At 37.2% G+C, this 16673-nt stretch overlaps 1 protein-coding gene and 1 pseudogene across 3 annotated transcripts in view; one reads left to right on the top strand and one right to left on the bottom strand.

Annotated features, from left to right (window-relative positions):
* The window catches only part of IFT56 (intraflagellar transport 56), a 37828-nt gene that overhangs the window by 13900 nt on the left and 7255 nt on the right, over window positions 1-16673 (top strand). For all 3 annotated transcript variants that reach the window (XM_068549541.1, XM_068549543.1, XM_068549542.1), the window contains 8 exons: window positions 4269-4343; window positions 8112-8214; window positions 9514-9569; window positions 10696-10749; window positions 12192-12255; window positions 14212-14300; window positions 14526-14609; window positions 15921-15990. In XM_068549541.1, the coding sequence (XP_068405642.1) occupies window positions 4269-4343; window positions 8112-8214; window positions 9514-9569; window positions 10696-10749; window positions 12192-12255; window positions 14212-14300; window positions 14526-14609; window positions 15921-15990 (595 nt within the window). The remainder of the gene's footprint in view (window positions 1-4268; window positions 4344-8111; window positions 8215-9513; window positions 9570-10695; window positions 10750-12191; window positions 12256-14211; window positions 14301-14525; window positions 14610-15920; window positions 15991-16673) is intronic.
* LOC137768726 (large ribosomal subunit protein eL36 pseudogene) lies at window positions 260-646 on the bottom strand (annotated as a pseudogene).

Here is a 16673-nt window from a genome sequence, read left to right on the forward strand (position 1 = left end):
CAACTAACAAGTGAGAAATTCAGGTCTCAAACCCTGACTCTAAAGCCCATAGACTTAACCACTAAAATTTACTGCAAACTTAGGTGTACATTCCTCTTGCTCTTAATTTATATATATACATAATAATATAGCTAACAAATAATAAGCATGATTATTTAAGTATAATCAAATAATACGGTTATTATATCTTACCAATAAATAATTGGTAATAATGTAGCTATTATATATGATTTTATATCTATATATAAAATCATACTTATTATTTGGTAGTTGCCCAATTTTCTTTTTTTTTCTGAAAAGGTTTTATTATGCACTGAGGGGAGGGAGCTCTGTCCTTCTTGGCTGCTGCTTTCCTCCTGGCTGCCAGGACATTACTCAGCTCCTGTCTCTTCCTTTTGGCATGGAAGTGTGTCCCCACCCTCTTCTTGATGAACTTGAGGGCCCGCGTGTCCTTGGAGACCTTGAGCAGCTCCGTGGCCCGCCGTTCTTAAGGGGCAAATCTGCATACCTCTTGGATCATGTCTCGCACGCACTTGGTATACTTGGTGAGGCGCCCGTGGCGGTGGCTATGCCTCGGCTTGCTCACATTATTAGTCACCTTGTGGCCCTTGTTGAGGCCAGCGGCCATGGGCCAGCACAGAGCCATGGCCCTGAGCTGCACTGGGGCCCTGAGGGTCCAGATGGTGGCGGATCCTACCCGAACAAGGCCTCATTAACCTGCTTTAATTATCTTTAATCTAGACAAGCTCATCGAGGGTTGAGACTGTCCTTTGACATTTGTATCCCAGGACCTGGCACAATGCACACACAAAGTTGATGCCAGCTAAGTAATGGTTGAATGAGAAATTTAAAATATGACTAACAAATTAAGGGAGAATCACATTAGAAGAAGGAGGAGGTTCAAAAGAGGTCAATAAAGATGCAGATTGAGAAAAAGCCATTGGGTTTCCTGACTGGGGTTTCCTACTCTGATTAGGGTATCATTATTATTGGGTGTTGAAGCTAGGTGGCAAGGAGATAAAGAGTGACTGAGTAATCACTTGGATTGAGAACTGTCCTAAAGGATATGGCAGAGGAATGACAAGTAGATGATGAAGAAATAGAAGCAGTGAATATAGGATGCTGGTAAAAGGAAGAAGAACACTGGTTTCAGAGGATAAAGAACTTTTATCCCCCCAAACTGGGAGGGCTCCAGTAGTGATTAAGAGCAGGAGCTTTGAAATCAGATGGACCATATTCCAGTCCTAGCTTACTAGCTATGTGGCTTTCAGTGAACTACTTAACCTCCTTAAGCATTATCTGCAAAATATGCAAAATAATAGTGCTGAATTATTGTAGGTTTCTGTGATGTATGCAAAGTCCTTACCTTCATATACATAGTAAACTCTCAGTGAACTGAGCAATTATCAAAGATTTGATAGGCTGAAACATAGTCAAATTTATCTTCTTCTTTATGTTTAGTGCTTCTGTATTTTGTTTAAGAAACGATTTCCTAGCCCAAATTATATTCTCTGATATTATCTTCTAAAAGCCTATTGTTTTGCCTTTTTCAAATCCAGCTTATCTGTAATTACATTTAAAAGGTTTGACTTCTCAATGAAAGACAAAGATTGATGAATTAGATTGAAAAGACAAAACCCTAATATAGGACACGGAAAATTTGAACGTAAAATCACGTATTGATGTTTCATGAGGAGTATTTCTTACATGATTTCTATCATGTTGTCGTGCTTTTAGAAAGGTCATTTTCACTCTAACATATTATAAGATGACCTACATCTTCTATTTATAATTTTATGTTTTAACAGCTTTGTTGAGATATATGTAACATACCATACAGTTCACCCTTTTAAAGTATACAATTCGGTGGTTTTTAGTATATTCACCACTATGTGCAATCTTCATCATGGACAATTTTATTTATTTATTTTTAAACACTTCTTTTTTTTTTTTTCCTCTATTTTTGGCTGTGCCATGAGGCTTGCGGGATCTTAGTTCCCTGATGGGAGATCGAACCCTCAGCCTCGGCAGTGAAATCACAGAGTCCTATCCACCGGACCACCAGGGAATTCACACCACAGTCAATTTTAGAACATTTCCATTACCTCAAAAAGAAACTCCATACCCTATAGCTATCAACCCCCATTCACCAAGCCCTAAACAACTACTTAATCTACTTTCTGTCTCTATAGATTTGCCTGTTTGGGATATTTCCTGTAAAAGGAATCATATAATATGTGATCTTTTATGACTGGCTTCTTTTACTTTAGCATAATGTTTATAAAGTTCATCATGTTATAGCATGTTTTAGTACTTCATTCATTTTTATGACCAAATAATATTCCATTGTATGGATATACCACATTTTATTTTTCCAGTTGTCAGAGGATGGTTATTTGGGTTGTTTCCACCTTCTTCCTACCATGAATAATGCTGCTGTAAACATTTGTATACATGTTTTTGGGCATGTTTTGAACATGTTTTCATTTCTCTTGGGTATATACCTAGGAGTGGAATTGTTGGGTCATACTGTTTTCCAGAGTGGCTGCACCAGTTTATATTCCCACTAGCAATGTATAAGAGTTTCAATTTTTCTACATCCTTGCCAACAGTTGTTGTTACCTGACTTTTTCATTCTAGCTATCCCAGTGGATGTGAAGTGGAAGCTCATTGTAATTTTGACTTGTATTTCCCTGATAACTAATGAAGTTGAACATCTTTTCATGTGCAGTGAGTGCTGCTTTAAATTTTGCGCCCTAGGTAGCTCACTTGCCTCACCTTTAGTCCTGGCTGGCCCTGCCTGAGATCAAAGCTATCCTCATAATACTAAAAGATTTTGTTTTTTCACTTTCATTCACTCAAGTGTGCAGTGAAGTTTTCCAGAGACAACATGATTTCAACATAGATTGATTGCAGACACAGATATGTCAATCCAGCTGTCATCTGTTAAGCCAGACATTAAAGAGATTTGCAAAAATTTAAAACAGCACTCTTCTCACTAAATTTTTGTTTTGGTAAATACAGTTTTTTTAATGAAAAATATGTTATTTGTATTAATGTGTAGTGGGTTTATTATTACTTTTGATTAATTGATTACTTAAAATTTCTGTTTTAATTTCTAATACAATAAATATGAATGGCTATAACCCACATAAACAAAAACTCTTTGGGATCCTTAATAATTTTTAAGATTTAAAAAAGATCTTGAGATCCAAAAGCTTGAAAACTGCTGAACTAGCCTAATATTACCCAAGGCAGGGGTCCCCCACCCCCGGGCCACAGTCTGGTATCGGTCTGCTGCCTGCTAGGAACGGGGCCGCCCGCACAGCAAGACATGAGTGGCAGGCAAGCGAGTGAAGCTTCATCTGCGCTCCCCATCGCTCCCATTACTGCCTGAACCATCCCCCTGCCCCCCCCCTCGTCTGTGGAAAAATTGTCTTCCACGAAACTGGTCCCCAGTGCCAAAAGTGTTGGGGACCACTGACCCAAGGCTTTGGAATTACTGCTGTGGACAAGAGAGGAGATTAGTAAATGGATTGCTGAATAGGTGTGCATTCCTATGTGACATCGGGTAGAAAAAGTTTGTAGTGCTTAGTGAGAATAATCAAGGATTTAATTATTTTATCCAGAAAAGCTTAGGTACCCACTGATGGAAGTAGAAAAAGGAGGTGAAGAGGCTTAATGAAAATTATAGAGTGGCAAGATGGGAATAGCAGAAAGCTGAGGAAGCGGGTAAGTGAGTCTAGGACATTAGTGAAGACACTGTGGAAATGGCTGACCATTTCTTCTAAGGGAAGTTAAGGGTGCAGGATAATACAGAAGAGATCTGATAGGTCTAATAAATAATAACGTAGAGGGGAGAAGTTATGTTAATTGCATCATGTAAATTAAGGCCAATTCAGCAGGAAGGAGATAGTATGAAAATTCAGGACATAGGTGGAATGGTCAGATTGAAGAATCAACCTTAGTTGTTAAAAGTTTGTCATCTGAAAGAAAAGACTAACTCTAGGAGTCTACAAACTTGGGTTCACCAGTTTCAAACTTGCTGATTAGTGTAAGGTTCAATCACTTAATGTTTATAAGCCTCAATGTTCTCCTCTGTAAAATGAGGATAATACTAATTACATTGATTATTTCTTAGAGTCCTGCAGAACAAATGGAACAGCGTGTTAAATTCTTTGTAAACTATAAAATGTTGTACCATTTTATATGTGATATGAGAACTATACACTTCTCATTTTCATAAGGCTTTCCTTTTTTAATTTCAGGCAGAACTCAAAAGCTTGATGGACAACGCTTCTTCTTCCTTTGAATTTGCTAAAGAGCTCATCAGGCACAATCTGGTGAATAATAGTTTGCAGTCTTGACTGACTTGAGGCCTACCCTATTTTGGTACATCACAGTGGTTAGAAAGATGAATGAAGGGAGTCATCTCAACAAGTATTTCTCTACTTTAAGTAAACTCTTGCTGTGCAGGAGAGAGAATGAGTTTAAGATATCAGGTTCTTTCCTCAAGCAAATCCTTATTGGGAGGGCAGTAATACATACTTAACATTTAGAAAGAAGTGTAAGGCAGCGAGATCCACGTGTTCATTTTGTTGGCAAAGACAAAGGAACATATCCCTTTGGGTTATAATAAATGGGAAAGATATTCTGATGAAAGTAAAACTTGAGCTGGTCTTTGAAAGATGGCTGGGATTTATAGGGTTCATTTGTGGCAGGGACATGGATGAATGAATGAAGAAGACATATGTGATAGGTTGTGAGCAGTTTGAATTTACTGGAACAGAAAGTTTGCACTGGGGCACAGTGAAAAATTAAAGTTTTACTTAGTGAAAAAGTAAAAAGGGGGTTAGGTTTAGGGCTGGATTATGATGGCCATTGCTAAAAAAAAACATTCAGATGGTTTCAAGTTTGATTCCATTGACTATGCAGTAGAGTGGGTACAAAGCAGCTGCATTCAACTCAGACACCCGGGGACATTGAGAAAATTATTTAATATTGTTGCGTTTCAGATTCCTCATCTGAAAATGGCAATAATAATAACTACTCCTTTTCCTTCTGATTTCTCTGTACCTTCTTTGGCACCAAGTCTCTGAGTATGAATGCCGAAAAGCATAGCTGTTTTAGACTCTCTCTTCCCCTTTATCTCTGATAGCTACCCAGTCACTTAATCCTGTTAATTCTTTGTTGGTATTGTCTTATATTCATTCCATTCCTCCTCTAATTCAGGCCTCCATCACAGATAGCGTTTTTTGTGGTTATTTTTTATTGTGAGCTTCTGCCTCTAATCTTTTCACTTCTAGTCTAGTTTATAAATTAAAGACAGATTAATTTTTGTGGAGAATGATGTGTTAGAGGTAGTAGTCTGGAAATTAAACTTGGAAAGAGATTAAGACCAGAGAACAGGTTTAGGAGTTTTCTTAAGAGTAGTGATAGTTGAAGAAAGAGTTAAAAACAGAGAAAAATATGGTTCCAAGAGAGCATTTGTACTTAAGTGGCTGGAAGAAGGAGAATAAGAAAATATCTCAAGAAAGGGCAGGCAAGAAAAAGCACCTAGATAATGTACAGTTGACCCTTCTACAACACGGGTTTGAACTGCATGGGTCCACTTATACACAGATTTTTTTCAGTCGTACATACTGCACGGTCTGAGGTTGGTTGAATCCTCGGATGTGGAGGAGCCATGGATGTGGGTGGCTGACTATAAATCATACTCGGATTTTCAGCTGTGTGGCGGGTCAGTGCCTCTACACCACCCACTCTACCGTTGTTCCAGGGTCAACAGAAATGTCATTTTTAAATTTTTTTTCAATTTTTATACAATTTTTAAAGGTTGCACTCCATTTACAATTATTACAAAATGTTGGCTATGTTCTCTGCGTTGTACAAATACATCTCTGTATCCTATCTTACACCCAGTAGTTTGTACCTCCCATTCTCCCACCCCTATATTGCCCCACCCTCCACTGGTAACCACTAGTTTGTTCTCAATATCTGTGAGTCTGCTTCTTTTCTGTTACATTCACTAGTGTGCTGCATTTTTTAGGTTCCACATATAGGTGTTATCATACAGTATTTGTCTTTCTTTGTCTGACTTATTTCACTTAGCATAATGCCCTCCAAGTCCATCCATGTTGCTGCAAATGGCAAAGTTTCGTTCTTTTTTATGGCTGAGTAATATTCCATTGTATATATAGACCACATCTTCTTTGCCCATTCATCTGTTGATGGACACTTAGGTTGCTTCTAACTGTAATGTCATTACAAGTACACATTTTAGTCACCTGGGAGATTTTTTAAAATAATGATGGGTGAGATTTTTACTGAATGGTTGGCTAGGGTTCGGCCATGAGTACTTTTCTTAAAAGTTCCCCAAGTGGACGTAATATACAGCCAGAATAAAGAACTGTTATATGTACGTATAACTGGAAGACGCATATTAGCTAGCAATAGGAATTCTTCTTGGAGGGTGGGATTAAAGAGAAAAGTGAAAAAATGGAAATTTTCCTTTTTCCTGTTGTAATAGTATATGTAAGTTTTTTCCAATGAATACAGAGTACCTTAACGTTTAAAACAAAACCTGAAAAATATTAAGCAATATAAATTGTTGTTAACGTCGACTTTTGGAGTCAGATCTGAGGTCAAAATCAAGTTGTACCATGTACTAGCTTTGTAACATTGGGTAAGTCACAAACCATTGATGAGTCTCCACGTTCTCATATGTAGAAGAGGGGAAATTACAGTACCTACCTTATGTCCTTGTGAAGATGAAATGAGGTAATACGTATAAGGTACCTCAAGCAGTATGCAGCGTATAGGAAGCATATAGTAAACAGTGCTTTTGTTGTCATGCTATTCCATCGGTGTCAAAACTGCAGGTATGTCATGGAGCAAGAGGACAGAATAGTCCATTGAATTTGGCCAAAGGGGTTAATTTGTGACTTGTAGAGTGAGTTTACTAGTGTGCAGAGAGCAGAAGCAAGTTTTCTGGGAACTTAAGGAGTGAGAGGATGAGAAGAAAGTTGAAGCAGGGAACCACATACTTTTAAGGTGTGGCGTTGAAAGAAAGGAGAAAAATAAGGTGCTATCCAGAGGCAACAGTGGCACCAAGTGGAAGATTTTTTTCCAGAGAGCAGGAACCTTTGTGCATGTTTGAAGTTGAGAAATGGGACCAGGATTAATGAAATAGAATGATTGCTTAATACAGAAACAAGATCTAGATGGAGTCAGAAGTTATGACATCAAAGAAGATAGATGAAGGAATTAATCTTGGCAAGAGAAGGGAGCATCTCAGACAAGGAGGAAGCAAATAAGATGACCATATGGATATTTTGATATAGAAAAAAGAGATTAGGTAGTTTATGCCTGATTGCCTTGATTTCTGTATATTTATTTGTGACATAACTGTGTGCCAGATACTGTGCTAGGCTCTGAGTACAGAACGGTGTGCAAAACTGTCCTTTCATGAATGGTGCTTTTGTTTTAGCTATTCTCTGTAGCATTTATTATCATACGACAACATACTTAAGTTTGCTCTTTGAAGGTCTCTCCCTACCTGAGTATGGCCTATATAGTGACAGGGGAGTGACTTGTTCCTGGTGTAGCCCTGCTATTACAATACAAAGCATATAGTAAGTGCTAATGAATATTTACTGAATAACTAAATGAAATATTACCTACTATGTGCCACACATTTAGCCCACTTTAACTCATTTAATCCTCATGATAACCCTGAAAGGTAGACATTACTAATGCCATTTAGAGATGAGGCAACAGTCTCAGAAAGATTATATAAATTCCTTCATGGAGTTTTTGATAGAGAATATCTGTCTAGAAAAAAAGTTTCATTAATTATTGGGTACTTTAAGAGTTTTCTGCAGTTCTTATGAGGAAAAAAGGAAATGTATGCAATAAGGTTACGCCTTTATTCTATTTCTTATAATTTAGGATGGTTTTCTTTTAATTAGGTCAAGGTCATGTGTTTATAGAGAGAGCTTCAAAATATATTCATCCTTTCAAAGAATAACTGTTGTGTCAGCTGCTTACACATTTCCACCAATAAGTGAACTCATAGTTATTGCCATAATACAGAGTTTCTCTGTCTTTAGGTTGTTTTCCGAGGAGGTGAAGGGGCTTTGCAGGTTTTGCCTCCCCTGGTTGATGTCATTCCTGAAGCTAGGCTAAACTTAGTGATTTACTACCTTCGTCAAGGTAAGAAAACTGTGTCTTGGTCTTGCCTATTTAAGATATTTTAGAACATTTAATCTCTAACTGAACTACTTGCTTAATCTTTAAAATCAATTCATAATACTTCCAAAAATATGTTTGCAACAGGTTCGTAGGACAGAACAAACTTATTGGTATTTATTTGTTGTGCCTTTTCTCTTTATTCTCTCTTTCTTCTTCTGTTGCTTCCAATCTCTCACTCATTCTGTTCTTTTCTTTTCCTCTTATTTTTCTGCCATTTGTTCTCTATTCATTCTATTTCAGTTTTTCTATTTTTTTTTTCCTTCCCCTCCCTCGTTTCTTCTTTTTCTTGTGTTCCCCTATGTGTAATGTACATCTACATTTTCTTGAGTCTTTTCTTTTTCATCATTAATTGTTTTTTATTTGCTCTAATTGCCTGCCTTTCTGTTTCTTTGTACCCCCAAGCTTCTCATGAGAAATAGTATGATGCAAAGAGAACGTGATATTTGTTTCCCCTGAGTAAGGATGAAATTGTTAGACACATGCCTAAAGCAGGCTTTTATCTAACAGCTGTGAGTACAGGGCAGGAGTTACCATGCAGTGGTGCTGGCACTCTGTCCTGGACCTCGGACTACCAGTGTGGGCCTTTTTAGGTGCATGGTAGAAACCAGCCAGACAACATATTCCGCATCAAGGAAAATGTCAGTGTTTATTAGCATAAGAACATGAACTTGCAAATAGTTCTCTCTAATTTGATATATAAGCACAAAGAAATATGCTTTTGGACGAGAATTAAAGAAACACCTTATATATTTTATAAATTAATTTTTATTCTAAAAATTTTCAAACATAAACAAAACAAGTTAATAGTATGAACATCCAAAATGAACACCCAAATATGCATCCCAGATTCAACAGTCTTCTAGATATTGCCAGTCTTTTTTCATTTATCCTCCCTCTCCCGTTTTTGTTGCTGAGATATTTTAAAGCGAATCCCAGACCTCATGTCATTTCACTCCTACATATTTTATATATCTTTTAAAAAAATGGTTGTTTTTCTTATATAATTACAATGCCATTGGCATATACTTCCGCATTCCTTATTTTTAGCTTGAACTTTTAGGTGCTTCATAGCTTAATATGGGTTTCCTACAGATATTTGGTTATCTACTACTCAACATTGAACTTGATGGAGAGTTAAGAGACAAAAAAAACAAATCATACTTCCCGTGAATGTTTGAAGGACCTTATCGTTTGGGAGACTGTTTCAGAAGAGTTTGCTAGGATACAGATTAGTATAGCTACTTATTTCTTGTATTTCAGATGATGTACAAGAAGCTTATAACTTAATTAAGGATCTGGAACCTACTACTCCTCAGGTAATTGCGAATGTGTTGCATTTTTACTAACCAAGTTCTGTTGGAAGCGGAATTTCAGAAGGCATCTTAGAGAAGATTCTTGCTTATAGAATCTCAGGAGAGATCGTATATATTGATCTAGGAATGTTATGTGAGACTTTTTTTTTTTATGTGAGACTTTTGATATGAGAATGAATATCCTGGACTTTTTGATATTTGTAAATTCCCGTATATGTGGTCCTCTCCTCAGAAGGGTTGATGTTTGAAAATACTGAGATCTAGAATTCTGATGAAACTAGATATAGAAACTTACATCAGCAGTATGGTTGTCTGTACTATGTCTCTGTCCCCTGCTAGGTTGTTAGCTCCTTGCAGTCAGGGATTGTGTCTGTATTGTATCTCCAACACTATGTACACTAAGCACGTAGTAGGCCTTCCACTCATTGAATGAAAGACTGACTGAAAACTGTTTCTAGATCTAAACAGGTATATTTCTCCAGTGTATTAAAGGCTTCAGCATCTTTTGTTCTGTTCTTTTTATGAGCCCTCTTAAATAAAAATAGTACCCACATAAAAATTGATAAAGCTAAGGAGAGTATCTATTAAAGAACAGAACCAAGCCTGAAGGGGATACAGGTGAGGCCTCAGGACTCCAAAAGCAAGAATACCTTACAAAGGAGAATCAGAGGATACTTTTTTTTTTTTGAGGTAAGGGATCACTAGCAAAGGAAGGTTATTATATCATTGGAAAGGGAAAAATATTGATAATATATATATGATGTCATCACAGAGAATGGCAGTGACTGATAAGGTGTAAAAATTACTACATAAACGTTTTATTGTTAATTTTTTCCACTGAATTGAAATAAAAACAAAACTTAACTCCTGTGAGTGTCCACTGAGTTTTTCTGCTTAAGATTGAGAATTTGCAAATATGATGAATTCTGTTATATGAATACTTTCCTGGGAAACAAAGGAAAGTCTGCTAATTCTTTCATTCAAACCAGGGATAGAACAGAGAAAAGTGACTTTGGGTAACTTTTGATAATATATATAAAGCATTAAGTTGATGCAAATGATCTATTTGAAAGATATCTTATAGTTCCACGTTCCTTTTAAATTAATTAGTGATATTCCATGTGTCCAGGAGTATATCCTCAAAGGAGTGGTCAATGCAGCCCTTGGCCAGGAAATGGGTTCGGTGAGTATAAAACCACTGGTAATCTGTAGCTTGCAAAGTTATGTGTGTGGAAAAGATCAAAATGAACATCAAATTTCAACCAGCAATAAGCTTACAAATAGGCTCTTCTGCAGTTCCTTTTATTTCTCCATATCCCCCAGTCCAGATTCCATTGTGAAAAGGATTCTGTGTTATTTAAAGACAAAAAAGGGGAATTCCCTGGTGGTCCAGTGGTTAGGACTTGGCGCTCTCACTGCCAGGGACCCGGGTTCGAGCCCTGGTTGGGGAACTAAGGTCCTGCAAGCCGCACAGCGTGGCCAAAAAAATAGAACAAAATAAAATGAAATAAAAAAATAAAGAAAAAAAAGAAAGCTACAACCCTAAGAATTGCTGCTTTGGTTTAAAAAAAAAGCCCAATTGTTAAACAGTGTGTATATCTAATAACAACAGCAAATCATTGCAAAAATTCATTCTTATTTTCACTGACTTTTTAAAATTTTATTTGTTTGGCTGCATTGGGTCTTTGCTGCTGTGTGCGGGCTTTCTCTAGTTGCAGCGAGCGGGGGCTACTCTTTGTGGCATGTGCGGGCTTCTCATTGCGGTGCCTTCTCTTGTTGCAGAGCACAGGCTCTAGGTGGGTGGGCTTCAGTAGTTGCGGTGCATGGGCTCAGTAGTTGCAGCTCGCAGGCTGAGTAGTTGCGGTGTGTGGGCTCTAGAGCACAGGCTCAGTAGTTGTGGCGCACGGGCTCAGCTGCTCTGCGGATCCCTTCCCGGACCAGGGATCGAACCCATGTCCCCTGCATTGGCAGACGGATTCTTAACCACTGCACCACCAGGGAAGTCCCTTCACTGACTTTTTTTTAACCTTGCATACCTCTGAGCTATAATTTTGACATCTGTAAAATGGGAATAATTGTTTCTCTGGAAAAGCTTTTTATAAGCACCAAAATGCTGACTAAAATTAAGCTCTTATTCCTCTGAATATGGCATAGTAAGTTCTTTTTGGAAAAAAGTGGAATATAAATAAATCTTTTTATCTCCAGCTCACTCCAAAGTGCTTCATGTAGTAGATAGGCAATAAATAGCTATTGAATAAATTAATGATTTTATTTAATAAATACTCCTTGTTATAGCCATAGCTCCTACCACAAGGTCTGATATATGATAAAAGAGCAATAAATATTTGTTAAATGAATGAGTTCATTTAATGAAGATACTTTTAAGATAGAGTTTGGGGATTGAATTTTTTTCTTCTTTTCTATCTGACCCTAAATAGGTTTTAATTCAATTGCAGATTATCATTTTCTAGTTGCTTATGCTAATAAGAATTAGTACTATTGATTTGGGGAGGATTTAAAACAAGGGTATATGTTAACTCCTGACAAATATGTTAAAACCACAAAGTAATACAAATAATATATTTTCAGCTTATTCTTCTGTATCAGCTCTGCTTTGTTTTTTAGAAGGATCATATGAAAATTGCCCAGCAGTTCTTCCAGTTGGTGGGAGGATCAGCTAGTGAATGTGGTATGTCTGAATCTGTACTTGTGAGCATGATTTATAACTGGAGTTGGTCATATACTGACTGGTGAAGTTTGATTCTCTGTCCAGGGATATATCTGTTAGGCTTCCCATTATAAAGTAGGAACTCAGACACAGGAGAGAATATTGAATTAGCCCTTCTTAACATCTCAGCTAAAATGGGATGGGAGTATATATAAATAGAGGAGAATAAGTATATTCTCTAGTTCATAAGAGTTTTAAAAATTTGATTCTGTTTTTTATTTGAAATGTTAACTTTTATTGATTTCTCAAGAGCTCTTTATGTATAAAACTTTTGTCATGCTGTAGATATTTTTCCAGTAGGTCATTTGCTTTTAACTTTGCCTATAGTATTTTTTTCCCATATAAAAACATTTACATCTTATTTATCTTTTCTATAATGATCTCTTACCATGGGTATCAAGCTTAGAAAATGCTTTTTTATCCCTGAAGTTATATAATATTCATCTATATTTCCCAGCAGTAGTTTTGTGGCTTCATTTTTATTATTAAACTATCAGTCTCATCACTGAAGATTCAGTGTAAGATTTGAGAAAGGGATCTAAAAAGGGCTGATAGTTAGCCAGTGTGAACCAAGGTGGCTGTCTGTACCAGTTGTCCGTGGCCGGCATCTCTTCTGATGAACAGTGTTCATGCTGAACTGATTGTTAAATATTCTAATCACCCCTGGATATTCATTTTCTTTCAAATGTTTCACCAAAACTATTTGTTGGATAATATTTTCTTTCCCCATTTCAATTCATTTGTACAACAAAAATGTATTGTGGTGTTGGGGATACAGCAGTAAACAAAACAAACCAATCCCCCTACGCTTGTGCAGTGTACAGTCTAGAGAGAATAGACTAGAAACATAATAAGTAGATTATAGGGGACTTCCCTGGTGGTCCAGGGGTTAAGACTCCACGATCCCAATGCACGGGGCCCGGGTTCGATCCCTGGTCAGGGAACTAGATCCCGCATGCCACAACTAAAAGAGCCTGCATGCTGCAACTAAGACCCCGTGCAGCCAAATAAATAAATATTTTTTTAAAAATAGGTTTTATAGTATATCTGACTGTGCTAAGTGTTTTTGGGGAAAAAAATTGAACAGAGGAAGGAGGATTGGGTGAGGGCCAGGTATTCTTCTAATCCTCTGCCACTTCAAATACGAATCTGTTATCAGACAAAAAGTTGGTCAGGATCAGGATCAGATCATTCCATGGCAAAGTATTTCTCCATTTGAGATCAGGAGTGTTAGGTTGTCTTAGATGAGTAATGATGGATACTAAGTCACGATAGTTGAGTGTGCAGGTGTTGGAGTTGAGTGAGAGAATCAAAGCCCTGGAAAAGATCTGGGGAAAACTGTAGCCTGTAGGACATGTGCTCATGTGGAACTCTGAGAGTTAACCGCAAGAGAGATTATCGGTCATTCTTGAGTACTGTGACCTCCATCATGCAGAGGTTTTGTCCACTGAACAGAATCTGTAATTTCAGAATCTAGAAAGATGTCTTGGAATACATTCCTGTCTCTAAATTATAAAATAACTCAAAGTTCAGCTAAAGAGAACTTTTTAAAAAAAATATTATTAAATTATTATTTTTAATTAATTAATTTACTTATTTATTTTTGGCTGCATTAGGTCTCTGTTGCTGCGCACGGGCTTTCTAGTTGCAGCGAGCGGGGGCTGCTCTTTGTTGTGGTGCGCGGGCTTCTCATTGCAGTGGCTTCTCTCGTTGTGGAGCATGAGCTCTAGAGCACGGGCTCAGTAGTTGTGGCGCATGGGTTGCTCCACGGCATGTGGGATCTTCCTGGACCAGGGCTCGAACCCGTGTCCCCTGCATTGGCACATGGATTCTTAACTACTGCGCCACCAGGGAAGCCCCTAAAGAGAACTTTTAGTTTCATGGATACACCTGGTTTCTTTTCCCATTCCATTTCAGATACAATACCAGGCAGGCAGTGCATGGCTTCCTGTTTCTTCCTGCTTAAGCAATTTGATGATGTCTTGATTTACCTCAACTCATTTAAGGTCAGTGTAGAATTTTCTAGATGACTTTGTATACAAAATACTGTATATAGTATGTCACAGAAAAGATACTTTTAGAGTATCTTTTACTACCACCCTTTTACTGTGGTGGTAGTAGTGGCATCAGCTAACTCCTTAAGATTATATTTGTGTTTACCTGGTATGACTGATGTTTTTATATTTTATATGTTAATGCTCAATGTGACCTGTTCTTGGGATGTTTTTCAGAGTTACTTCTATAATGATGACATCTTTAACTTTAATTATGCCCAAGCCAAAGCTGCAACTGGCAATACCAGTGAGGGTGAAGAGGTGGGTACCTGCTTTTGAAGGCGTTCGAATAATTCTATCTAAAAACATTGTTATCTTTTTCTCACTCAAATAAAAAGTTTAAGGGTAAAGGATTATTAAAAGTTCTATTGTTCTTAGGTTATATTAAAAAGTACAATATAAATAGATATATAGATTTTATAACCACATTCGTGTTTTCCTTTTTTGGATAAATTTTATAAAAACATAGCATACATGGAGAAAAGTATACAAATCAAAGTACACAGCTTGATGAATTTTTTTTTTTTTTTATAAATTATGTGTTTCAGTGCATAAGTCTTTTTTTTTTTTTTTTAAGTATTTTTATTTATTTATTTATTTATGGCTGCGTTGGGTCTTCGTTTCTGTGCGAGGGCTTTCTCTAGTTGTGGCAAGCGGGGGCCACTCTTCATCGCGGTGTGCGGGCCTCTCACTATTGCGGCCTCTCTTGCTGCGGAGCACAGGCTCCAGACGCGCAGGCTCAGTAATTGTGGCTCACGGGCCCAGCCGCTCTGCGGCATGTGGGATCTTCCCAGACCAGGGCTCAAACCCGTGTCCCCTGCATTGGCAGGCAGATGCTCGACCACTGCGCCACCGGGGAAGCCCAGCTTGATGAATTTTTAAAGTGAACATACCCAAATAGTCAGTACCCAGATCATGAAACAGAATATTATCATAACCCTGGGAACGCACCCAGCTCCTTTTTGAGTCAATCTCTCCCCCACAAGGCTAACCACTATCTTGACTTCTAACTTCATAGGTTATCTGAATGATTCAAAATAATTCAATTGAATTATTTAATTCAATTTTGTTATTATTCAACAAATTACTCAACTCATTATTATTCAAATTCTAAGTATTTTCTAATTTCCATTATGTTTAGAAATGATCTTTTTATTATCTTTGATGGTGAGTTATTCTAAAACATGTTTCATGATTTTCAAGTGTGTATGTTATCCTTTCCAGGTTATTTTATTTTGATTTCTAACTTAATTGTATTGTGGTCATAGAGTGTGGTCTGTATAACACCAGTCCTTTAAAATCTGTTGAGACTTGCTTTATTGCCCAGTAGCGTGTGCAGTTGTTAATTATTCTGTTCAAATCTTCTGTATCCTCACCAACCTCATGTTACCTTGTGATATCAATAACTGAGAGAAGTGTTTTAAAATCAGCACAAAAATTGTCCTTTACTTTTCTCAGTGGCCTGTATAGAATTTGTCAATTTATAATGCTCATTAATCTAAGGCAAGCTGCTATGGATATTTTTATTGTAAAAGCATCTTCATGTTTATTCCCTTTTTCCTCCTCTTACAGATTTTCCTTTTAATCCAAAGTGAGAAGATGAAAAATGACTACATTTACCTCAGTTGGTTAGCTCGGTGCTGTGAGTCTTGTTTTAAATGTTATAGAGGAATCCTTTTATTGAGTGTTTTCTAATTTTGTTTTGTAGAATGAGTAAACTCTGAGATTAAGTGTTGTTAATGCTACTCAGTAAGGATGGCCACGTACATGTGTTATATAAGTTTACCCTGTGATTAGTTCTACCATATGACATTGACCTAGCATGAACAGTCCTAAAAGATGCCAAGTTCTTCCTTTAGCCTATTAAAGCTTCCAGAGTCTGAGTTTACATTGTTTTTTGTTAAATGATATTGTTATGCTAATCTTACCTTTTCGCTTTGGTGCAGGCCTGAAAGGTGATAAAATGTCAAAAACATAATTTGTGTGTACTATATAGCCTATCGTCTCTGTCTGTCTGTCTCTCTCTTGCTCCTTTTTTTTCACTTGGTTTTAAAATGTTCACTGGGTTTTTGAAGTCATGGGAAAATTTTAGCAATTAGATATTCTAAGTGAGGCTGGAACTGTGTGAGTGGGATTGAATGAGTGATAGATGACTTTTCAGCAGATGTGCAAAGTAGGAACTACTGGAAGTCAACCCAATCTAAAAAGATATAACTATGTAAAGCCTAACTTAAGTATTTTAAGTATGGTAGAGTTCTGATGGGGAAACCAGCTTAATGCCAACACTGTAAGCTTTCCCATGTAAGAGCTGCTTACCATTACTTT

This window comes from Eschrichtius robustus, chromosome 8, assembly GCF_028021215.1.
Source record: "Eschrichtius robustus isolate mEscRob2 chromosome 8, mEscRob2.pri, whole genome shotgun sequence".
Classification (NCBI taxonomy): domain Eukaryota; kingdom Metazoa; phylum Chordata; class Mammalia; order Artiodactyla; family Eschrichtiidae; genus Eschrichtius; species Eschrichtius robustus.